Source organism: Acanthaster planci, linkage group LG07, assembly GCF_054643075.1.
Source record: "Acanthaster planci isolate LZ-2023a linkage group LG07, COTS_SCS, whole genome shotgun sequence".
NCBI lineage: Eukaryota > Metazoa > Echinodermata > Asteroidea > Valvatida > Acanthasteridae > Acanthaster > Acanthaster planci.
The window spans coordinates 19,310,097-19,331,401 of NC_141783.1; the positions used below are offsets into that span (position 1 = coordinate 19,310,097).

The 21,305-nt window shown below is 39.9% G+C and overlaps 1 protein-coding gene across 5 annotated transcripts; it reads right to left on the reverse strand.

Annotated features, from left to right (window-relative positions):
• Nucleotides 1-1,161: 1,161 nt before the first annotated feature.
• LOC110976135 (uncharacterized) lies at nt 1,162-21,291 on the reverse strand. 5 transcript variants are annotated; one of them, XM_022229170.2, is made up of 17 exons: nt 19,598-21,291; nt 18,433-18,504; nt 17,119-17,190; nt 14,086-14,154; nt 12,929-13,009; nt 12,159-12,239; nt 11,918-11,989; nt 11,481-11,552; nt 10,772-10,915; nt 9,670-9,738; nt 9,346-9,420; nt 9,170-9,241; nt 8,500-8,553; nt 7,317-7,492; nt 6,775-7,111; nt 5,207-6,174; nt 1,162-4,210 (listed from the first exon to the last, which is right to left on the reverse strand). In XM_022229170.2, the coding sequence occupies exons 1-17, from the start codon at nt 19,786-19,788 to the stop codon at nt 3,993-3,995; spliced, it is 2,823 nt and encodes a 940-aa protein (XP_022084862.2). In that variant the 5' UTR covers nt 19,789-21,291; the 3' UTR covers nt 1,162-3,992. The 5 variants fall into 5 exon arrangements, with proteins under 5 accessions (XP_022084862.2, XP_022084860.2, XP_086994830.1 ...); XM_022229168.2 differs by having other exon boundaries at nt 5,207-7,111; XM_087138704.1 differs by having other exon boundaries at nt 5,207-7,111; nt 19,690-19,801.
• Nucleotides 21,292-21,305: the final 14 nt, after the last annotated feature.

The window sequence follows — 21,305 nt, forward strand, 5'->3', positions numbered from 1 at the left end:
CCAGTATTTGTGAAAATGCAAGTAGACACGTCAACTTACAGCAATGTTGTATTCCTAGGTATTCCAGGCGGCACTGACGTCAAACCTTTGCCTTGGCAATTTACTTCCTTTGTTAGGCTACATGTACACACCTTGCAAGCGTCATACTGACCATGTACCAGGCTCAAGAGAAACCCAGTCATGAGAAAACCAGCCAAAACCGCGCTTGGAGACATGGTTCTTTCAAATGCTGTTCTGGAATGCTGTCACTTCAGTCTCCCAAAAATTCATTCAGGGAGCCCTGGTAGCTCAGGGATTGATTCTTTTAGAAAATTGTAAAACGCAAACTTTTTCGAAATTACTATCTAGTCCGACATATGATCCACAGCGCAGGCTCGATCACTGACTCACTGTCTAACATGCAGCGAGGGGTTGTAACCAACTTCCGCTTTCGCTTCTGTATCAATCCCTCAAACAGGATAAATTGGTCAGCGGGCGTGTCCGAATATTCGCAGTTGCACGCTTGCCGCTTCCCGAGTTAATAATAATAAAAATAATGCATTTAGGAAAGTACGTTGCTCTGTATATGCCACCTCGCAACTCTCCCTAACGGATCTCGCAAATCCCGAAGTGCTACCCCAGCCGATGTGTACTAAAAAAAAACTTTTGTAAATGAAGCATTTAAAGGGTATAATGGGGGATACAGTTATAGAATTTTGTTACTAGTGACATAAAAAGTGAAAAGCAATGAACATGAACACCTGTAGACGGATCAAAACTGTCAAGAATATATGACCTGCAACAAGGAGAAAATAGTGCCGTTTTAAAGATGGACTCCTTCTAAGTTTGGTGAAATATGACAAAAAGAGGGCTAATCACTGTTACGAAATATTCGTGAATGTTAGATAATATAAAGTTTCTATAAGTAACATTAAGTGAAGGCCAGTCCCTGCATTCGTCCTATTTCGTCCAGCTTTTGTCAAGCAAACGTTTAGTAAATTTATTCCATCTTTGAGGATCTGTTCCCAATTTCTGACCAGGGGAATGGCCAATTGGATTTTCTGCTGGACTTGGATCTGCTGAGGCATAGACAAGGCACGCTGCTCTTTTTAAATTTCCAGAGCCAACGATTCAGGGTATAGTGACTGGTGCAAAACAAACATGATCAACATATATTTCCATTCTTAAAGGAATGGATATTTAATGAAATCCTGTATTCCAAATATGTGGTCCTAAACATTAGAAATATTAATAGATATTTGTGTTTAGTGGAAGGCAATAGTTAAAATACTTACATAAACATTTAAGACAATTTTTGTACTTGTTCAGTGTTTCGAAATCACTATTTTTACAAAATAATCTGCAATCCTCTTAAAATGTAATTCTGTAATGTAATTTAGAGAAATGTCAATTTTGTTGAATAAGCCAGGGATAAGGTCAGCCACATGTAAGGCCTGCGGGGCAGTGGCATAATTAACGGCTGCATGGGGGACAACGGCCTTTGCGCGAGCTTCGCCTATGCGTCCCCCCCGAAAACTAATGGAAGAAAAAAATCTGGTGATAGCCCATCTTGGTCATTGTTTTTAACTATGACAAACCTGTTTATTGCCCCCTCCAAAAAAGAGAACCCACACACACATGTAAGTGTTCATTTGCCTGCAACCGGGGACCCCCTATTGTTCCTCTTTTGTTTGTACTGAAACTTTTTTTCAGAAGACCGCCCATATGTTTCGTACACAGTTGTCAATCGGGGACCCTCTGTCAATCGGGGACCTTATTGTCCTCTACTGTTCAGAGTCCCCAATTGAATGCAGAGACAAACTCACAAAAAACATACCTGTTTTACATACAAAGTGTGGACTTTCCTTTGTTTTCCTGTGGTTAAGGAAACGTGAGGAAAGGGTCCTTTTTCTCTAACTAGGATAACTCCTTCGAGCTGGATTTTTGATGGTGATTCTCTGAACTATTCCTCTTCATTTTGCCACGGATGATCTAGACCCAAAAATGCCTCTGAAACTCTTTTTCACAGAGGGGAAACATTGTGTGGACGTGTGCGAGTCCACACTACCCCATCGCACCCTACATTTATGTGGACTTCCTTTGTGCAGAGGTCCACACCATGTATGGCACGCCCGCACATACACACACACACAAGTACCCAGTTTCGCCACTGCTACAGTGAAGCTATTCTTTCTTGTCTCCTTCATTCAGCTGAAATCTTTGGTTAGTCAGAAGCATGCATCATAGATAGGTTTCCACGTGAAAAGAGTGGCGGAAGACAGATGGCCAACCACTATATTATGAATTATCCATTGTTTCCAGGTATACCGGAGGACAAAATGTCTTCAATATTAATATCTCATGACCAGCGGTCTAGACCTGAGTTTATGGATGGCTACTGCTTCTGATATTCTGATTTCTGCTTTTGGTATTGACTTGTGCGTGTCTTTGTCGCTTTAGACAAGTCGTTGCTAAGCTACAAATATACACAGTTCAGTGTTTTTAAGCCTTCACTAGAGCTAAAAATCGTCTCAAAGGGTAACCACTGCAGGACTGGCTTTATGCTGATGGAAAAGGCAAAAGATCTAATGGAATCTTCTCTGTCGCAGATCGCGTGTCGCGAAGATGCACGGAAAAGTGAAATATCCGTCATATATCATTTGACCTTGAACAAGGCAACAAACCAGATTTACAAAAGCTACAAATTGACAATCTTACTTATGTACACACAAAAAGATTGTCTGAAAATTCTTGTCATAAATATGCAATTTCAAAGTGTTTTCTTATGTACATAGGGTGAAATCATGTACTTGAAAAGACGTAATGGGCCTCCATGTCTTTGAGTGGATACATCTTCGGCGCCAAGGCACATACGAAAACAGTTTTCGAAGGGCAAAAGTTATATTGCTTTCTATCTTCACCTATGAAGACCACCTCTTATGGCCAAGCAACGGTTTACAGTAACATCAGCATGTAGCTGCACTAATTAATACTTAAGTAAAACTGAAACATCAAGGCTCTAAAATAGGCTAACCAAATTAAAGGGTAGATGCAATCAATGTTTTTGATTACAAACCTGTAAATGCACCTTTGTGCCTTAGTAAACCATATTTAAACTTTGGTTTCACTATATGAAAGGGTATTTCAATGCTTTCTGCTAATGAGTATTTCCATATTCATGAGCAAAACTGTGATGTCATCTCAGGAATAAGCCTCAATGTTACATTGGTTTGTACACAAAAAGTCCTGCGTTTTTGTAGATCTTCCTGGACAAAGTTTTCTCTCCCTTACTGATTCATTGTTGTTTATGTGCATAGCAATAAGAAACCATCAGTCCCTCTCTCAGAACTGTTATTAGTTGGTAAATTCTGGGTTCACAATTTGAACAGAAATACCTTTGAGCCACGTCTTCCTAAATGACTTAACAGCAAAAAAACATGGATAATTTTATTTGTTTAAAAGTGTGCACTTTTCAGTGCATTTAACCAAATAGGAGTGTGGTGTGGAAGAGTTTTCTTGCATTGAAGAAACGTAAAAAGATGCAAAAGAATCGTGCCAAAGAAAAATTCATTGCAGCTACACTTTAAAATGCATCTTGTCAAACATCCAACCAGACGTAGACTGTACATGTACAACCCTTGCCTGACAACATCAGCACTGCATTGTGATCTATGCTGAATTAGCCGACATAGCAATATTGATAACATACATCCATACATATAATCTTGAAAGTGCAAGATTTTATCTAGTCTACACAATCATATCTGTGATGACGGTAGCCTGCACTTTTGACGAGATAGCCTCCAAAGAGCCTCTAATAGGTCGTTCGTGATGGGAGGCGCTGAGGGCGTACCCCAACATACAGCTAAATTTATGGAGAGACTAACCCTTTTGTTACAAAAAATACTAAAAACTGAACAAAAGAAAATAAGTAATTTTAAAAATATAACTACACAGTGATGCACCTGAGAGCAAAACATGCCAGGGAACACTGCACCGAATAGCCAAGCCCATCACACAATTCGATTGCGCACACTTTCGTGGTTACTCCCAGGCCTTCCGCTTAACAAAGCATGCCTTTCTCCTATGTTATGGTGACTAGGGTGTCGCGTCAGTACCCAGTACCGTCTTGGCAGCCGAAGCTGACGGCAGACATGACCAATGAACCTGACAGCACGTTGGCAGCATGCAGTCTTAAAAACCAGCGTGGCAAATGACCATATCGCGCTGCCTGTGAAGACAAAACAAATCATGTATGTTTTCATCAATTTCTAATTGTAATAAACGATTAATACCCATGACACGTATCCCGATGGTTGATCTAAAGCCTTTGCCTCGTAGGTACATAGCGCAGTGACGCACCGTTTAGGGTACAAAAGCGATGTAGTATCTCGAGTTCTTGTGCTAAGGAAACGCTCATATAGCTAAATACACGCATAGTTTGTGGCTTGTGTTTACAGCCGGAAAAAAAGTAAAATCGAAAAAAGAGTGTCATATACGATTGAAACACGCCCCCTTTTTAAAAAAATATGGTAAGGTGAAGTATCTAGAGCATAAACCCCCGACCCGACTTCCCACCGCTACTTATAAGTGAGGCCTGCGCAGCAAAATAGCCTTTAAGAACTGTGATGCTGATATATTATCGTATGATGCAATACAGTAGGCAAACCTATAATTGAGGCTTGTTGAAGCCTTCTGCTTGCAAATTTTTGTGACGCTGACTAGCCTCATTTATTTGCCTACTGTAATAGCATTGCAATTAGAGCGCGGCTACTTTGCTGCACAGACCTCGCTTATAAGTAGCGGTGGGTAGTCGGATCAGGTGGCATTAAAATATTGGCAAATTCAGGGCGGTGTGCCCATTTTAAGGTCAAACAACGCCGCTATACCAGGAAGTAATGGACTGTTGGCAAAGACTTATGACAATTAAGGAACCCACCATCAACACGTTGTCATGTGTTTCGTCACATAGTACATTTTCATAATCTGTTATCTTCATCCCTATGCCCTACACTTCTGCAGTTCAATTTACGTTGTTGGTTGATGTAAACTGTGGTACCATTCGACGGCTTTGATTGAGGTCAGTCTAGTGTAACCTTTGAGGATTCTAAGATCCTCTGTTTCTTCTTCTGTTCTGCAAAATTGTTTAGAGGAGCAAGGAATTAATTTTGGAAATCAGTAACAGTTTAGACCATATATCGGGTGTAGAAAAATCTCTTCAACCTACCCGCCACAAAGGCAACTATGGTGAGATTGAGTAGAACCAGAAATACTGCCAAAACCTCCTTCCTTCCTTCGCTGGGACTGCCGCCCTCACTTGGTAACAGGAGCAAAGAGGCCGCCAACAAATTCAGAAAAATGCTAGCCAGGGAGCACATCTGAAGACGATGTTCTGCAACATCCTTCATTGGCTTAACGTAGGCATGGACGACGAGAAAACTAACGGATAGGACGATGGTCGCGAAGAGGGTGAAGTGATCCTCAGCACCGAACAACAGAACGAAGAGGACTTGGAGGATTTTTCTTGTGAGCTCTACGATCTCCCAATACCAGAACTGCTCCTTGTAATTTTCACACAGGAAGGTTTCCCATGTAATGCTTCTTACTGAAGAGCTAATCGATGGAAGAGACAAAGGCTGATTGCTATGAGCAGCATCTGTCGTTTCATGTGAGTCATTCTGAGAAGCCACAACGGCACAATCATTATTACGGCATGTACCATGGCGGACATCATCCACATGATGACGCTGATTGTCGTGGTCAGTCTGCTGGTCTGCAGCGCCCACTGGTGTTTGGTCTGAGCTATTCGAAATAACTAACGAGCTTGAGGAATCGTTGGCTTTCTTCCGTCTCCGCCGATTGTTCATCCACAGCATGACGAGCAGCACTGATGGAAAGCCAATAACATAGCACAGGGAAACCTCGGCGGCGTGATTATACGTGACATGTTGAATTGTGTCACAGTCGATGGAATAGTCTGATCGAAGACGATGGACTCTGATCTTATTGTTCTCATCTAGGTAGAAGTCATCACAGCCAGTCGGTAGCAAAGTCAGGATGGCACTTGATAGGCCAGGGTATGTGATAAATAGCAAAACAGTAACAACTAAGTAGCATTTTGATTTTGTTTCCGCCAGCCGGTCACTGTAAACGTCGCTTGGTGTCTCCTTAAGACGTAGATAGCACTGTTTGAGTCTGTAAACAATCAACGCCAACATAATTACAAGAATGCAAAAGGTCAGACCACCAATAAATTCAATGTATATTGTTGGATAGGTGAAGTTTGGGAAGTAACAACGAGGACTCACAATCAACTGCATGACGTTCATCTCCAAAACTCTGATAAAAGAACCGATTTTAGTTAAAGGCCTCGGCCAGGGAAGATCATGAAGTGCGTCGAATATCTCACCCATGATCTGATAGAAACCGAGCAAAATCTTAAATCTTGAGAAAAGCACACTGACCACGGACCGACCTCTTCGACGATGTCTCTGAAGGTCCCAGGCAACGATGAGGACCACTACAATAATGACAATAACTGTAGCAAGGATTTCAAGAAAGAACACCCACCACCTCGGGCATTCAAAACACCGATCGAACCAAGAGTAGAAGCCAGCCATGCACTGGGAACAGAGGAAATTCCCGTAGCCAGACTGACATATTGCATTTATTCCGTCTCCAATATTTTGACAGGATTCTTTCCTCGGACATGAATGGACTTTCGGGAGTGTTCCTTGGAACTTGAGGGTGCTTCTATCATAGCTGTTGTTCTCCGTGAGAATATTTTTGACATACCTTTTATAAGATTGGTAATTGTCAATTGAACCCCAATCCCAAGTCCACCAGAATCCAGGCAGGAGATGTTGGTATTCCCCCGAGCAGTTGATACCTTCCAAGGGACAAGGAAAGCATTCACGAAACCGGTCTCGGCGATAGTAATTAGACAAACAAGGACACGCGCGGAATCCAGCGTGGCGACATTTTTCCGTACCCGATGGACAAACCACACAGTCGCCGATATTTCTTCCCGGGTGATTCTCCGGTGTGACGTAAGTGCCATTGTTGCAAGAAAGACAATTCATGGCAGCCCCTTTCCTTGCAACTTGACCGGTTCGGTTTTGAAAAAATCCTCCTGTATGAATTGTTTTCAAAGAGAATGCACACATACGTTTTAATACCTATTGTACCCTATAAATCTCATTTTCTTGAAGTTTTCCAAATTTTAGTTGTTTAAACAGCACATATTTGCCGAAACTTGTGATCCTTTTAGAAAACAAAATTAATTTTTACATTTTGCAACTCCGTTGGTTAGATTTTATTTAAAATGAAAGTCTTACCAGGTGGACATGCCCTGCAAGACATCCAGGGGCCACCGTAGTTACCTTGGCGACAAGGTGTGCATTCCCACTGGGAGTTGGGTAATCCCACACAGCTGAATCCAGAAGTTCTCAGGGCTTCGCCTGTTTGATGTGAAACGTTGATGGATCGGACAAATCCACTTCCCGCTAAAACACTAGCATGACGCAGTAGAATAAAGAACTCAGTGGTAAATTTGAGAAAGTCTATGAATGCTTCGGGATCTTGATAGCGATTTTTGCATTCAAAACTCTATGCGCTTCCAAAGGCATGAAAGCCTCAATAGAGAACATATTTTTGACAAGTCTCAATGAGACGACGACGTTGCAAAGAAAAAAAAGACAGACCGTCTAAAGTCATAACTGTGACAGATGGTTCTGTAAAGAGGAATAAATAACTAAAAAAAACATAGGTTGAGACTGTGGCGTATCCAGAGGTGGACGGTGGCAAGTTGGGCCTCCCTGAGCCATGTTATTTTTTAACCCCCAAAGAACTGGGCTACTGTGTTGCTTTTTTGACCCCCAAAGAGCTGTGCTACTTTGGCCCATCTCACAGCCGGGGGCGGATTCACGCTCATTTTTTTTACATTTGGCGTACATATATATCCTTATGAATACAGTATGAAGTTTGAACCCAGTCAATTTTGGTTTTGTTGTTTACGGTCGTTAGAAGTTCAAGCTAGACGTGTTCGCATTGAGCAACACAGTGGAAAAATACATTTTAAGCGATCTTGTCTTGGCAAAATGGCGCTGCACAGAAACAGTACCTTCAATTATCACAAAATTGGTGTCAAAATGATGAAAAGAGTTATTCTAAAAACTCATAATGGTTCAGCTCCTTAAAAAAATGCACTGCAGCAATATGTAAAAAATGTCTTTCAGAGTCAAAGCAACAGCATTTTGAAAGAGTATAACTACCTTGTCTCGGGCGTAAGAATTTTACATGAGTTAAAAAGAAATAGGAAATAAAAAAGCCTTTTGTACGCTACTGGTTGTAGAGCTCGGTAAGACCATCAAAAGTTGAGTCAGAGAAATTTTGTTCCTCGTTTGCATGCTTTTGATATTTTCTGAACCATGACATTTCGCGATATTATGCAAATGAAATTATGTAAAATGAAGCTGATAGCAGGCGACATTGCCTGTTCCATTTTCTTGTCACACATACATTTCGACGTCTGATCTTGCGTGAGGTGCTCTTCGTATGGTATTCTCGACAAATCTGTGGAATCAAACAGGGATAAAACAAAGACCTGATTTGCTGTGTGAATTTAAACTTTAAAGGATGTGGTGACTGCATGAAATGCACCGTTGCTCCACAATTCATCGTACTATCAATTCCTTCTTCTTCTTTTTTTTAAAGCCCCTTGGCTCTTGAGCTAATGCGTATTTCCAATTTTGTGTAACCCGCATGCCAGGATTATACTGGGTGTCCACATAATTACGTATACCGAGATAAATATGTTACGAGGATGTCAGGTGTGCAGTAACAGGGATATTGGCCAAGTGGGGGGGCACAGCACATAACACGTATGAGTTAAGTAGCGCAGCAAAAGCTTTGTTTTCACGTATGTGTTATAAACCAAAGGAATTTGGTATTCTGCACACTTGCATGGGCAAGCCTTGTCAATAACATCACAAGCTTTACACCAATGCAAAGAGGACCGTCTGCCCTTCCTAGAGACATACACGTATTTCTCTTTCCTTTAGTACAAAGTATTTTTGCCATTACAGAATTTTTATCTCGGTACACTTTTGATGTAGACACCCTGTACAGGTCTGTATGGTGTGACAAATCATAAGGCTGGACTCAAACCTACATTACGTATAATACTCACATTTTGCAATTCGGTGCCACATCTTGCCAGACAGAATCTGAGATGACTTCAATATCATTGGCATAGAGTGACCTGAAGTGACAGCAGCACAGGATATATTCATTGATCTTGTGATCAAACTTTCGTTTCCCCCCCCTCCTTTGCGATTCACGGCATCCTTCAATTAATGTACTTACACAAGCGTCATGGTATTGTTTCTTGTAACAAATGGCCTGTCACCGATTGTTTTCAGCTGGGTGTTGTAAATGTACCTGTTTTGAGAAAAAAATGGACGGGCTTACTTAAAAATAACACAAATTACGTCACGGCTATTTTATTATTTGATTTTTTTTTCATTCGGCCCATTATTAATGCTATACTATTTTGGTAACAAGCACGCGCATGAGGCTAATCAGTCTTGAACTTGAGAAAACGTACTTGTGCCTTGCAATTAAATACACTGGAAATGGAGTGCAAAATTACGGCATATTTTAGATAGACACATTTTTCAAAGTACCTACAGATTGACAAGTTGAGTTTCAGAGAAAAGCCGGTCATCCATTTGCATGATGGGGTTGTCTGAGATCAATCTGTAGACAAGGTGGCCAAAATATCTTTGATGAGATTAAAGAGGTAGCAAATAGCAATCAGCAAGGTGTTTGGAATTGTGGCAGGTTGGCTTGGGAACTTGAGGTAACTGGATAGGACATGGTTAAAAGACCTAAAGGAAGGTGCTTTGCTCAATGCGGGGGGTCGGTTAGTTTTAGTTCTCAGACCTTCGCATTCCTCCTTTTAGCTGTAAAATTGTCTTGGACACTTGTCAGGCAGTACTTATCTTTTTTGCTTCTCTCCATACTTTCTGGGGAAAGCCAATCAACACTTTCGTTTGAGCCCCCATATTGAAATAGTAATATCAGTTCATGACGTCACGTAACCGAGAATTGAAAATAAAAATGGCGTCCCGATTTCGCAATCCGAGAATTGCTTCGTAAAATTGCGCCGTGTTTTGGTGGTTGTTACATGCCTTAAAGACCCGCCAGTAGATAATTTTTACCACAAATACACATATTTAGCTATTTGTGGAGCACTGATCCTGTACATTTCTAGTTGGAAGAGAAACGGGCGAAACTTGCATTGCAAAAAGTGAGTGGAGATATCATGTCATGCGACACGGCAAACACTGAAAATGGTTCTAATTTTGCCGTTGTCTGCGCCCATTGCAAGTTTTGGCTGCTGTCTCAGACAATAAAATGATGTCTTGTAAATGTTTAACTCTTGAGTGTCTGAAAATTATGTTGGATATGATGTTGGCTCGTGCTTCAGTTTTAAAACGTCGTTCGTGACCGTGATGCACTTTGAAAGTCATTTACATAAATTCTGCTAATCATCACTAACGAGTATGAATAATGCATATCCTCCCATTATTACCATAGTCCATCTGTTGCCGCCCCTTATCAAACAAAATATCACAGACTTTCCCATGTAGTGTTTCGTCTGGTGATGGTTTGTGTCGCGGAACGACAAGGTCGCTGTCCTTTCTTGAACAAGGAAGTCAAGACTATAATCGCTATTTCAATAAAGGTACGCGTCTAGTAAAAGATCACAGAACTGAAACTGTCTTACAGTTGTCTCAAGGAGTGTAGTCTTCCAAACATATTCTTTGAGAGCGAAGATAGCATGTTGTTGTGCAAGTACAAATAACGGAGTCTTCCCAACGACTTGAATAAACCCTCTGGAAGACCAGTGAGCATGTTTGAAGACAAGTCCCTGCAAGAAATATTTGGAGACATATTACGCAGACAAATGACAAAAGAACAATGAGGTAACGACTAAAACTTGAAGCGTTATTAAAGACTATGTTGTGCTTCAATGACAAAAAGTTAGTCTCAAAACTTCTCAATTTAGAAATGGCCCTAACTCTGAAAATCTAATTGTGAGGAATTGGAAAATTGTTCCAAATTAAACAAACAGAGAGACGGACTGTCAAACTGACAGACATGTCGGCTTTTTGTGTTTAAAAGGCTATATTTATTTACGTAGATGACGTATAGTAATTGGTCCTATATACTGCATAGACTTCTTGTATAGGTATGATACTTCTTGTACAGGTGTTTACCCGAAAGACCAAAATATGTGCGTGCGTGGTTTAGGGCTTTTATACTGATACGTAAGGTGTCAGGATAGCCCTTCACTGAATGCATTTTATAAAGTTTTACACGCAAAAAAATAATCTAACTCTCCTGAGACTTCAGGAGAACTAACATGTGCTTCAATAAATTGCATAAGAAAATTTGAAATCGTTGTTTTCCAATGATAATTAAAGAGCACTCACAGAAGGCCACGAATCGTTGTGTTGATAAAAAGATTTTCTGGAAGAGAGGCTATTCTGTTTGAGGCGAAATACCTGGAATGGATGTAATATAATTCACTAAAGGTGAATCCTTTCAACAGCTGTCATTGAATTTATATTTTGTACATGTGACGGTAGCTGGAAAACAACGCGTGTAACAGTGTTTTAAAATCTTCAATTTCTAAAAGTGAGAAATGGCCGAGGAAATGTTGCCAAATAGAATAATCAGTGGAGAACAATAATACGTGAGAGAAATATGTAAATTATTATCGATATGATTATGTCGAGGCTTTTATAGTTAGGCTGCCATGCAATTCGAATTCCCGATTGACTGATTCTCTCTCACAAAAGTGAAATAAACGTCTATAATTGCGTGAAAATGAAACAGTTCCCCAAGGATTTTCGGAATGGCTACTCACAGAGTATGTATATATTTCAGTCCTTCAAATGCATCAGGCGCCACGCGTTCTATTCGGTTATTTGTGAAGACCCTTTAGAAACCAGAGAAAAACCGACAATTTCAGTATGATGCTGCATATAGGGACAGTTAATATCCTTTACTTTTCCTATGATATCTGCTAAACCGAAATGGTACATCACCAAATAATTAGTACATTAATATTCACACAGAATTATAATCATTCACTGAGTTATACTTACAAGCTGAACATGACAAGTTCTTTGTTTTTCTGGTACATTAATCGTGGTGGAATCTCCACGATTTCATTGTCACGAAATACACTGCAGAGTGAAAGAAAAAAATGAAGCTACCATATTGCATCTGCATAAACTCCAGTGAAAATACATATATAAGGTATTTTTTTGTCCTTTTGCAGAGCGAAAACTACTCACAAAGGAATAGGTGTTTCAATAAGGGTTTCAATATTTTGTTTGATCGATCTAAACTGGAAGCAAACTAAAGTGTCATAGTGTCCACCTTCCAGCGCTAATATTATACGAAAATTTAAGACAGGATAAACACATTCTCCTTCATAAATACTTTTTAAGCCAGAGAGTCAAAGTAAGTTTCAAAATAGATACATGCCCAGCTTTGTTGCTGAACAGTTAAACTCTCCCATTGTTTTAACACCCCTCTAGCTATGCTAAAGCATTCACCTCATGATTAGGCTAACCTAATGACCGAAAGAAGCAAGAGTCATCGGCTGATGGAGGGGGGGGTGAAGGCCGGCAGAAGGTAAATGCGGCAAAAAACGAGCCCACACCCCTCGGATCAGTGACTTTCCCTCAGTTTTCATAAACTGGCACAACTTAGACTGGGTCATTGGGATTTAAGGCTACAGTAATTACAAATATTCAACAAAAAACATTTGGTTAATTACTATTAACAGTAATAGTACCAGTACTATGCTATAGTACTATTCCATCTTCAATAAATTTATCCAACAGCATCATGTAAAGTTATATCTCACATTCGGTAAGGCGTTGCTACTCCACTGAATGTCAGAGGGCTTAAGCTTTTCAACTTATTGCACGCCACGTCCAAGTGAAACCTGTTATCGGATGAAATATTAACATACTTAAATTATGCTGTTTACATGAAAAGCGACTTTATCCACGTATGTTGGATTAGTTTGAACGTCTGAATGCCCCAAACAGCATCGCAGGGGTGCATACTAATGACAACGGCAGTTATATTACGAGGACACGAGGCATTGATACAAAAGACCTTATTCATAAGGAAGCCATTTTTCGTCTTACTTCCCGAGTCTATCGTATCCAATGTTATCTGTGACGGACTATTTAGGGTTCTAGATCTCACTTTCAGTCCTTTTTTTGATATGGCTGGAAAATACGATAAAATTGATCACAAATTTTGAATTATTCTAAACATGAAAATGGCAAGAACTTGTATAAAGTTTTATCTAGTCGCTTGTACTTACCCTCTCAGATCCCCCCCCATTTTTTACCCCACCTTCAATTCAAGGTAGCCGACACGCGAATACAGTCTGCACCTAAGTTGAGTTTGAAATGTGAAATGTACCATAGTTAAGTGCATTAGTTGCACAGCATCAATATTGGACCTATCGACCTTTTCACCAATAAATTCATAATTATGCACGCACACGTATAAATGACCTTGGCGGCTAAGGCAATTGAAAATGTAAAAGGGTGCGATTTGAACCATTTTCTTTCGGGTTTTCTGGATTTGTTCAGTTGTTTTTCTTCAGGAAATTCAATTAAATCGTTTTTGCTATGAGTTTCTAATGTAAGTGGGATTTTTCCGGCTTAATCTCATGAGCATAGGAAAAAAATCACAATTGTAAAATCATTTTACAGAGCACTAAAAGTCCCGCTTAGATTAGAAACAAATAGCAAAACGATTTAATGGGATTTTCTGAAGAAAAACAACTGAAAAAAGTCAGAAGACCCTGAAAGAAAATAATCCAAAATGCACCCCTGTACATTTTCAATGGCCCTTACCGCCAAGTTCATTTGTGCACATACGTACATAATTATGAACGTATTAGTAAAAAGGTCCATTAGGAGTAACTGATGTTAGGGAAACCGTCTGGCGAACTCAGATTATAAGTCGTCACAGATGGTCATTGAATTTGCACAGACTTACAAAAATCCACCATTGATGCCAAGCATCGTGTCTGCATCGAGCTTTTCTAGTCGATTTGACCCGAGGTGTCTGTAAAATGTTGGATAAAGGCAGGGGTTAGTTTTGAGGAATGAGGTGAAAAGAAGTCACAATTTACAAAAATATTTCAGTGGCTGTGGATTTAGTGTTGGTCAGGTATTAAATTTCCTGGTGTCAAGCACTTGTTTGTAACACACAAAACATTGCACTGCAAAAATGTCGGGTGATGGGATAGCGGTAAAGCTTGCATTCACGGCTTATATTCCATATTAACATAAAGGAAGAGGATATTTAGTCGTTGTCTTGTCCTGACTGGTCGATATTTATGAGGTCACTGATGTTGATCTACATTTTGTCCCTCCTAATTGACTAAGCAGTTAAAATATACCATTAAAATCCATTACGCCATATAGATATATTGTGAACACTAGCATGATTCATATCATGAAGCCATTTTTATCCGCTATGCGTGAACTGACAACAATATTTATGAAGGATGGTGAATCAAAACAATTGTGGTAGAAATAACGAGTGCAAAGTAGATTGTGTACGAAACACGGGAAGAGCTCACCCGATCCGATTACCCATCGCTACTTATACGCCATGCTATGAGTAGGTATGTAGTGTCAAAAGTGGACAACCTCAATTTCTCATTTTCTGCTGGTAGATTTTGGACTTTGCCTAAAGCATTTTCAAAAAACGCAATTGCCAGCCAGGAGAAATTTGGATTTTACTTCAACAACTCTTCGTGGAGCGTCAAAAGTGGACAACTAAAATGTTCAAATTCCCACTTGCAAAATTACTCTCATGCTCCCAAAGTGGACAACCCTATTTTCTCATTTTATGCAAGTAGATGTTCGGGTTTTTTGAAGTTGCACCACACCTTTTCATAAAACCCAATTTCCTGCTAGCAGAAATATGGATTTTACTTTGCCGACGGCGGAGTGGTCCAAAAGTGGACAAGTTAAAAACTGAAACGGTCGCTGTGCTCCCTACGCTCAGAATGGAACCATCTTGGGAAGAAGGGCAGCCAACATTAACGGTATAGGGTCAATGGTGTGCATGTGACTCGTCGACGATGGCTTCACAGCTCGGGAAAAAATGTGGGTGATTCCTATTGAGAAACTTGCAAATAGGAAAGGGGCCGTCCAAAGCGTGACAGTCCATTGTGGTACAGCAAACTTGCGACTTCCCAGCACACGGTGTAATTCGAAAGACGGTGGTGGCTTGCCGTCGGGACTTTCCATTTTAAATAAATGAGCGCATGGTGGTATGTCCCCTAAACTATGCTTTAGCTAGAATAAACCATTGTGTCTATTCCAGTAGAATAATTGAATTTGTTGTGGAACAAAAACAGGTTGTAATCGAAAAAGTCATCTAAAGAGAATAGGCTAAGTGCTGTTTAATCAAATCAAGCCTTTAAATCAAGAGTTTCAAAAACTTGAATTTGCTGAAATAATTTTGACACCCTTAAAATTCCAAAACACGTATTCAGCCAGTAATTCCAATAACAAAAAAGGATAACCACAAAGAAAATAAATCTTTCAGCCAGTACACCAGTCGGTCACTGATAAGACATCAAAGATTTAATTTAATATTAATTTTTATCATTCAAATCTTTGTTCAGTGGGCAGTGTGGGCAGTTATAGTGGAGGCAAATGATTCAAAGTGACAATGTGAAGAGATATTAATGCAATGAAAACACAAACTTGCAACTGACGGTTCAGCGCAGTTATCAGATACAACAACTGTGAAATGCAAGGACGGTGGATTGAATAACAAAACTTAGGATATCTGAATATTAAAGAATTGGTTGTTCACTTTTGCCACTCCGAGTAACTTCCACCATAATCAATTCATAATTTTTTTTAGTCTTGGACATATTATTTTCAATAATTACCTATGGAATAATACTCCCCTCCGATAAATCCCATAAAATTCACATCCTTGACGTGAATAACGTCCGATCTTTTTCACAAAAATTGAAATACAAGCTGCATGAAAAAGGCCAATCACATGCAGCTAGGGAAATGACGCCTGATGCCCGTCAACAGACGGCTCCGCACGTTTGCAGTACTACTACATGTACAAAAGACCGTAACTCTGGCAGCCTCGCAACTTTCATCCACCTTATTTTTTTTCAGGGTCGGGTGATGCCAATCTTCGCAAGACCGTTCCATTTCAACATAGGGAGAAAATTGTTCAAGTTTTTAACTTATCCACTTTTGGACCACCCACCGTCGGCAAAGTAAAATCCAAATTTCTGCAAGAAGAAAATTGGGTTTTATGAAAAGGGGTGGTGCAACTTCAAAAAACCCAAACATCTACGATACTTGCAGAAAATGAGAAAATAGGGTTGTCCTCTTTGGAAGCATCAAATAAAATTTGCAAGCGGAAATTTGAAGTTTTTAGTTGTCCACTTCTGACGTGGTACGAAGACTTATGTAAGTAAATTCCCAATTTTTGCTAGCAGAAAATTGAGTTTTTTTTATGCTTTAGGCAAAGTCCCAAATCCCGAAAATCTACTAGCAGAAAATGAGAACATGAGGTTGTCCACTTTTGACGCTCCATAGAGTAGTCGGGATCATAGGATCGTAGCATGGACTACGTTTGCCACACTTGTAAGCTAGACCAGTTTTAGCTTGTGCACCGCAGCAGCGGCTCTCTGTTGTGTGGCAAGTGGGGTTGCTTTTCATGCCAGGCTTACAAGTGTGGCGAACGTAGTCCTGCTACGATCCAATACCAACCTGCTTACAGCATGGCGTATTTGGAGTGCAAGCCCTACTTATAAGTAGTGGTGGGCAGTTGGATCGGGTGAAGAGCCATCGCATCGTAAAGATATTAAAACGGGACGATGTCACAGATGATTTCTTAGACTTAATGTTGTGGCTTTTGGCCTGCAAAATGTTTTAATTTTCATGATTATGAGTTAATAATTTATTTATCAAGCATTTCCCATGAAAATAATTTATAAGTGGAAAGTTTCCAGCCTGAAAGATGTGTGTTTCGACTTACAAATCCAGCATGCCGGAAAGTCCAATGAAACCTCCTGGCTCTATGGTCGAAATTTGATTAAATTGTAAACGCCTGGTAAAAAAATAAAATGGACAGTCAATCCCCTTCGAACATAATTTGTTTCTCAAAATAAAAACTGGACATCGAAATTGTAAAAGCACCTGCACAATGAACATATGGGGGGAACATTTTCATTCCCGTTGACGCTTTTCCCAGCCCATACATGCTAACATGACGTTAAAATCGAGTACTTTTCTGGTACCAAGATCTCCGCAAAAAATTAAACTGGTGAGCAGATAGCAAAGCCAAATAGCAAGCACACTGGATGTAAATAAACTGAAGTAAGTTTCAAATAAAACGATGACTTCAAAGCATATCTGTTTGATATAAATGAACTTTTATGACAAACGTTTCCAAAAAAGTTAAACTTCATTTATCAGTGAGCGAAGCATTCAAAAAATACTTAACTCCTCTGTACTGCAAAATTTATTAACAGTAAAATTCAAACTTTTCTAACCCTCTGCTCTTCTTAAAGACTGTCTCACAACGTTTTTTTTTTAAAACTTGGAAATCACAAGAAAATACTGATTACTAGTAATTTGTTTCTACCCAATCCAATATATTGTTTTCTTGATACGGTCATTTGATTTTCAATCCACACGACTCCCAGCCTGCACACACTGAGTGAAAAGTTTTGCTCATCTGCATCGGGAAAACTAACTCAGTGCAAGCATAGCACGGTATGCCGAATTCCGACCCAAACTGTTGTCCAACCAACTTCAAGCTTGTGCAGACATTACTTGAAAACTACTGAAGCCTTTTCATTGCGTGAAAAAGTGTGCTGCAACAATATCTGAAAAACTGTCATGGATCAGGTTCCGCCACTTGGTCTTTTATGAAATTGGCAGCATATATAGGCTGAAAGATAATTAAACCGGATAATGTGATAAATATAAAACACTTAAGTACTTCAAGTAAAAAGTTTTCAAAGCTCACCTTTGCCACTTATGAGACAAGAAATCTAGGCAGACTTGCAGGGAATTCGAATAGTGAAGTTTTCTGTTTTTGCTGGCGGAAAGTGTTTACATGTATTAGGGCGAAGGCTCCTTTATGCCCCATTAGAGGCTAATTTTAGTCTATAGCATGTAAACTTACTCTTCTTGATCGCGTCAAACTTTTTGTTAAACCGCAAAATATGTTTGTGTGGAATTTTTTTCTGATACCTTTTGGCTTTCTTTGAGGGAAGAGGGATTCCTGCCCCTTATCCCCTCTGAAAAAAAAACGCCCCTGGGAAAATTATGAAAAGATACTTACAACGTTCGGAGTCTGGTGAGGTTCATGAAGGTATGCTTTTTAATTCTTGTAAGGTTATTCTGTGAAAATGTCCTTTGACAAAAAAAGTTAAAATCATTGTTACCAGTATGATGTTTCCTACTGAAATCTCATATAGAAAAATGATTTTTTTTAAATTCGTTTTATTACTTCTTCTGTAAAACGAGTCCCTTAAGACACCTCTTTTTTTGAAGCCCAATAGTGTCAGAGAAAAGGAGTGCATCGTGGTTTTCAAAAGGTCGTAAAAATGTCTTGATATTTATTTAACTTTTATGTCACCTATGGCCGCCATTTAACACCTAGTGGGCTCTGGTGGTCCTTTCTGATACCTGTCAGACAGCCATAAATTATCTGGCTGTCGCCGCATAATATCTGGCGACCCTCGTTTATTAACTAGTACCTGCCTCGTGTTGGCGACCAATATAAGCTTCTGAAGACCGTCAAGTGCAATCTGATGGTAAACATATACATTATCTGATGGATACTAAATACGTTTGCTCACGTCTAGCCTGCCTTTTGGTTTTTGGCAGAAGTTAACTTTAAGTTTATTTCCGTACAGAGAGCTAAACGCCAAGGAAAACGTCCAAATCAGCACAAAACCTTGATTTATTTTTTTAAAAAATAGGCTACCTGCGGGTCGAAGAGTCGGGCAATTCGTTTATAAAGAAATTCATGTTCACATGACAATATTTATATTAATGTCGGCGCACGTAAATATAAACTAAAATATCAATATTCACCTTAATTCATTAGAGCATATCTATTGCAGTTTATTGCACAAATGTTGGAGATGTCCTTAAGCTTTGAAATTTGCAATCGAGAAAAATGAATATTCTAAAAGTTACTCACTGGGGAACTAAGATGACTTACAAACAATAATGAGATGTGCGCAAGTAGATATTAGTGAACATTCAACAGTGTCCTTCACAAGAAATTCTTCAGGAAGAAACACCAGAAGATTTCATTATTTATTAGCCCTGTACATGCACATCGCATCTATGCTTGAAATAACAGTATAACACTTTTTCTTTGATAATTGGAGTAAGTAATAAATGGGAGAAATAATCCTCCTGTAATAGTTGTAGAATCTTGTTCAATTTTGTATATTCATGTTGAAAAATAATAACTGAATCTCACATTAACTTACAGCGCAATAGTATCATATGGGATTCCTGGAGGCAGTGACGTCAAACCTTTGCCCGTACAGTCCACTACCTTCGCTGGTGTACACGTACATACCTGGCAAGCTTCTATCTGACCAGCTACCCGACCCAAAAGAAACGCACAGAATAATGCTGCGTGAAACACTTCCATAAACATGATAGTTGGCTTGGACATAGTTCCTTCTTAACATTGTCATGTCAGTTTGACCGACTAATACAACCACAGACGTTTATATCTAGGCTAGTTTCGGAAGTGATGGAGACATCTAGATATCCTTCTGGCGTATGTGATCGTTGCATTTTAAACATCTGTTTACTCAATTAGCACTGGGCCATGTACGCTAACATTCAGAAGTGTACTGTGTTGCTCAGAGGCGGAAAGAGTAAGGAGCTTGTTGGACCGCTTGCTGTTCTGTTTTTGTTCTTACATTAATTTGATTATAGGTCTACTTTCCACCAGCAAGTGTAGCAAACAATCGGAGTGTTGAACTTAAAAGAAAAGAAAAGAAATGTGAAAAGTGGCCTCTTGCAATTCAGTGCAGGCTTTGTGTTGAAGACAGAACTGGACATTTAACTGCAATTGCATAAAACGGAGATTTAAATCCGATCCTAGTTACGGCTTTGTCCGGAAAGTTTCGGCTGCGGCTCGAAATAACTCATGCGCCTGTATGAAACCAATGGCTAGCGGCGGGAGACACTGCCCATTTATGAATGCAGCGTTACTCCCTGCCGCAGCCAGTCTGTGCTGATTCGGAAACGTTGTTACAGCTGAACAGGAAGCTCGTACTGCGTTGAATTCAAACAGGAACTAAACCCTTTTGATACAGATACTGAGGCATCTGACCTTTCGAGAAGGTTACCGGTATATACACATAGTCCTTTCCAGGGAGAACCCCTTGATCGTTCGGCTCATTACTATGCTTTCCGGAGTAAAGCGGCTATGGGATAGTGGGATAGGGGGATGCACACTTGTCCGCTACTGTACTATAGCAAATTTACTCCTGTATGATTTTATTTAACTCAGCTCGCGAGCCGTTGAAGGCAAAGTGCAGTGCATGATTGCTGATATGTTTTACTGGGCAAGCAGGGGCGTTTCGGCACACACACAGTGGGGTTTGTAATGGTGCGTGTCAAGTTGGCCACTCCAAAATGTTGCCTGTGCGTGAACGTTATTCATGTTTAGAACTCGTCGGCATTATACTGGAGTTGAAACCTGCTGCATGAATGATGGCTTCACAGTTTCTCATCACCGTCCCTGACGTCGCATGGTTAAAAAAAATTAGTGTGGTCTCAAGTACAAGACTGAACAACTCAAGGTCCTAAAGCTTCGCTATACAGCTACATGTAATCAGAGGCTACAGTTAATCTACTTTTTAACGTACGTTGACACATAAACATGGATGGACCAGCGAGATTTGGATTTTGGCCCAAACCCTCGGAGTCAAGTTATTTTTTCCCCGGACACCCTGGAGGGACCCTCCCTTCCTAAAATGCAGGAGGGTATTGAACAACCTTTTCTGTGTATATAGCTGAATGGAACTCGGCCGAAATTTTGTCTTGAATTTGATGTATAGTTTTCATCTTGGAGGCTAGGTGGGAACTGTTGGAACCGACCGAAAACAACCAACACTGTTCTTCATAGTACAGGATATGATCATTTCACATGCAGAAAATGGAATTTGTAAAAGATAT

What these genes read in the sequence shown, in the direction of transcription:
- LOC110976135 (XM_022229168.2), bottom strand. Translation starts at nt 19,788, where the DNA reads ATGTCCAAGCCAACTATCATGTTTATGGAAGTGTTTCACGCAGCATTA. An exon ending in CTCACCAGACTCCGAACGTT is followed by an intron (nt 17,191 to 18,432) that starts GTAAGTATCTTT and finishes TTTTTTTACCAG; the next exon opens with GCGTTTACAATTTAATCAAA. An exon ending in TTGCAGGGCATGTCCACCTG is followed by an intron (nt 7,112 to 7,316) that starts GTAAGACTTTCA and finishes CAATTCATACAG; the next exon opens with GAGGATTTTTTCAAAACCGA.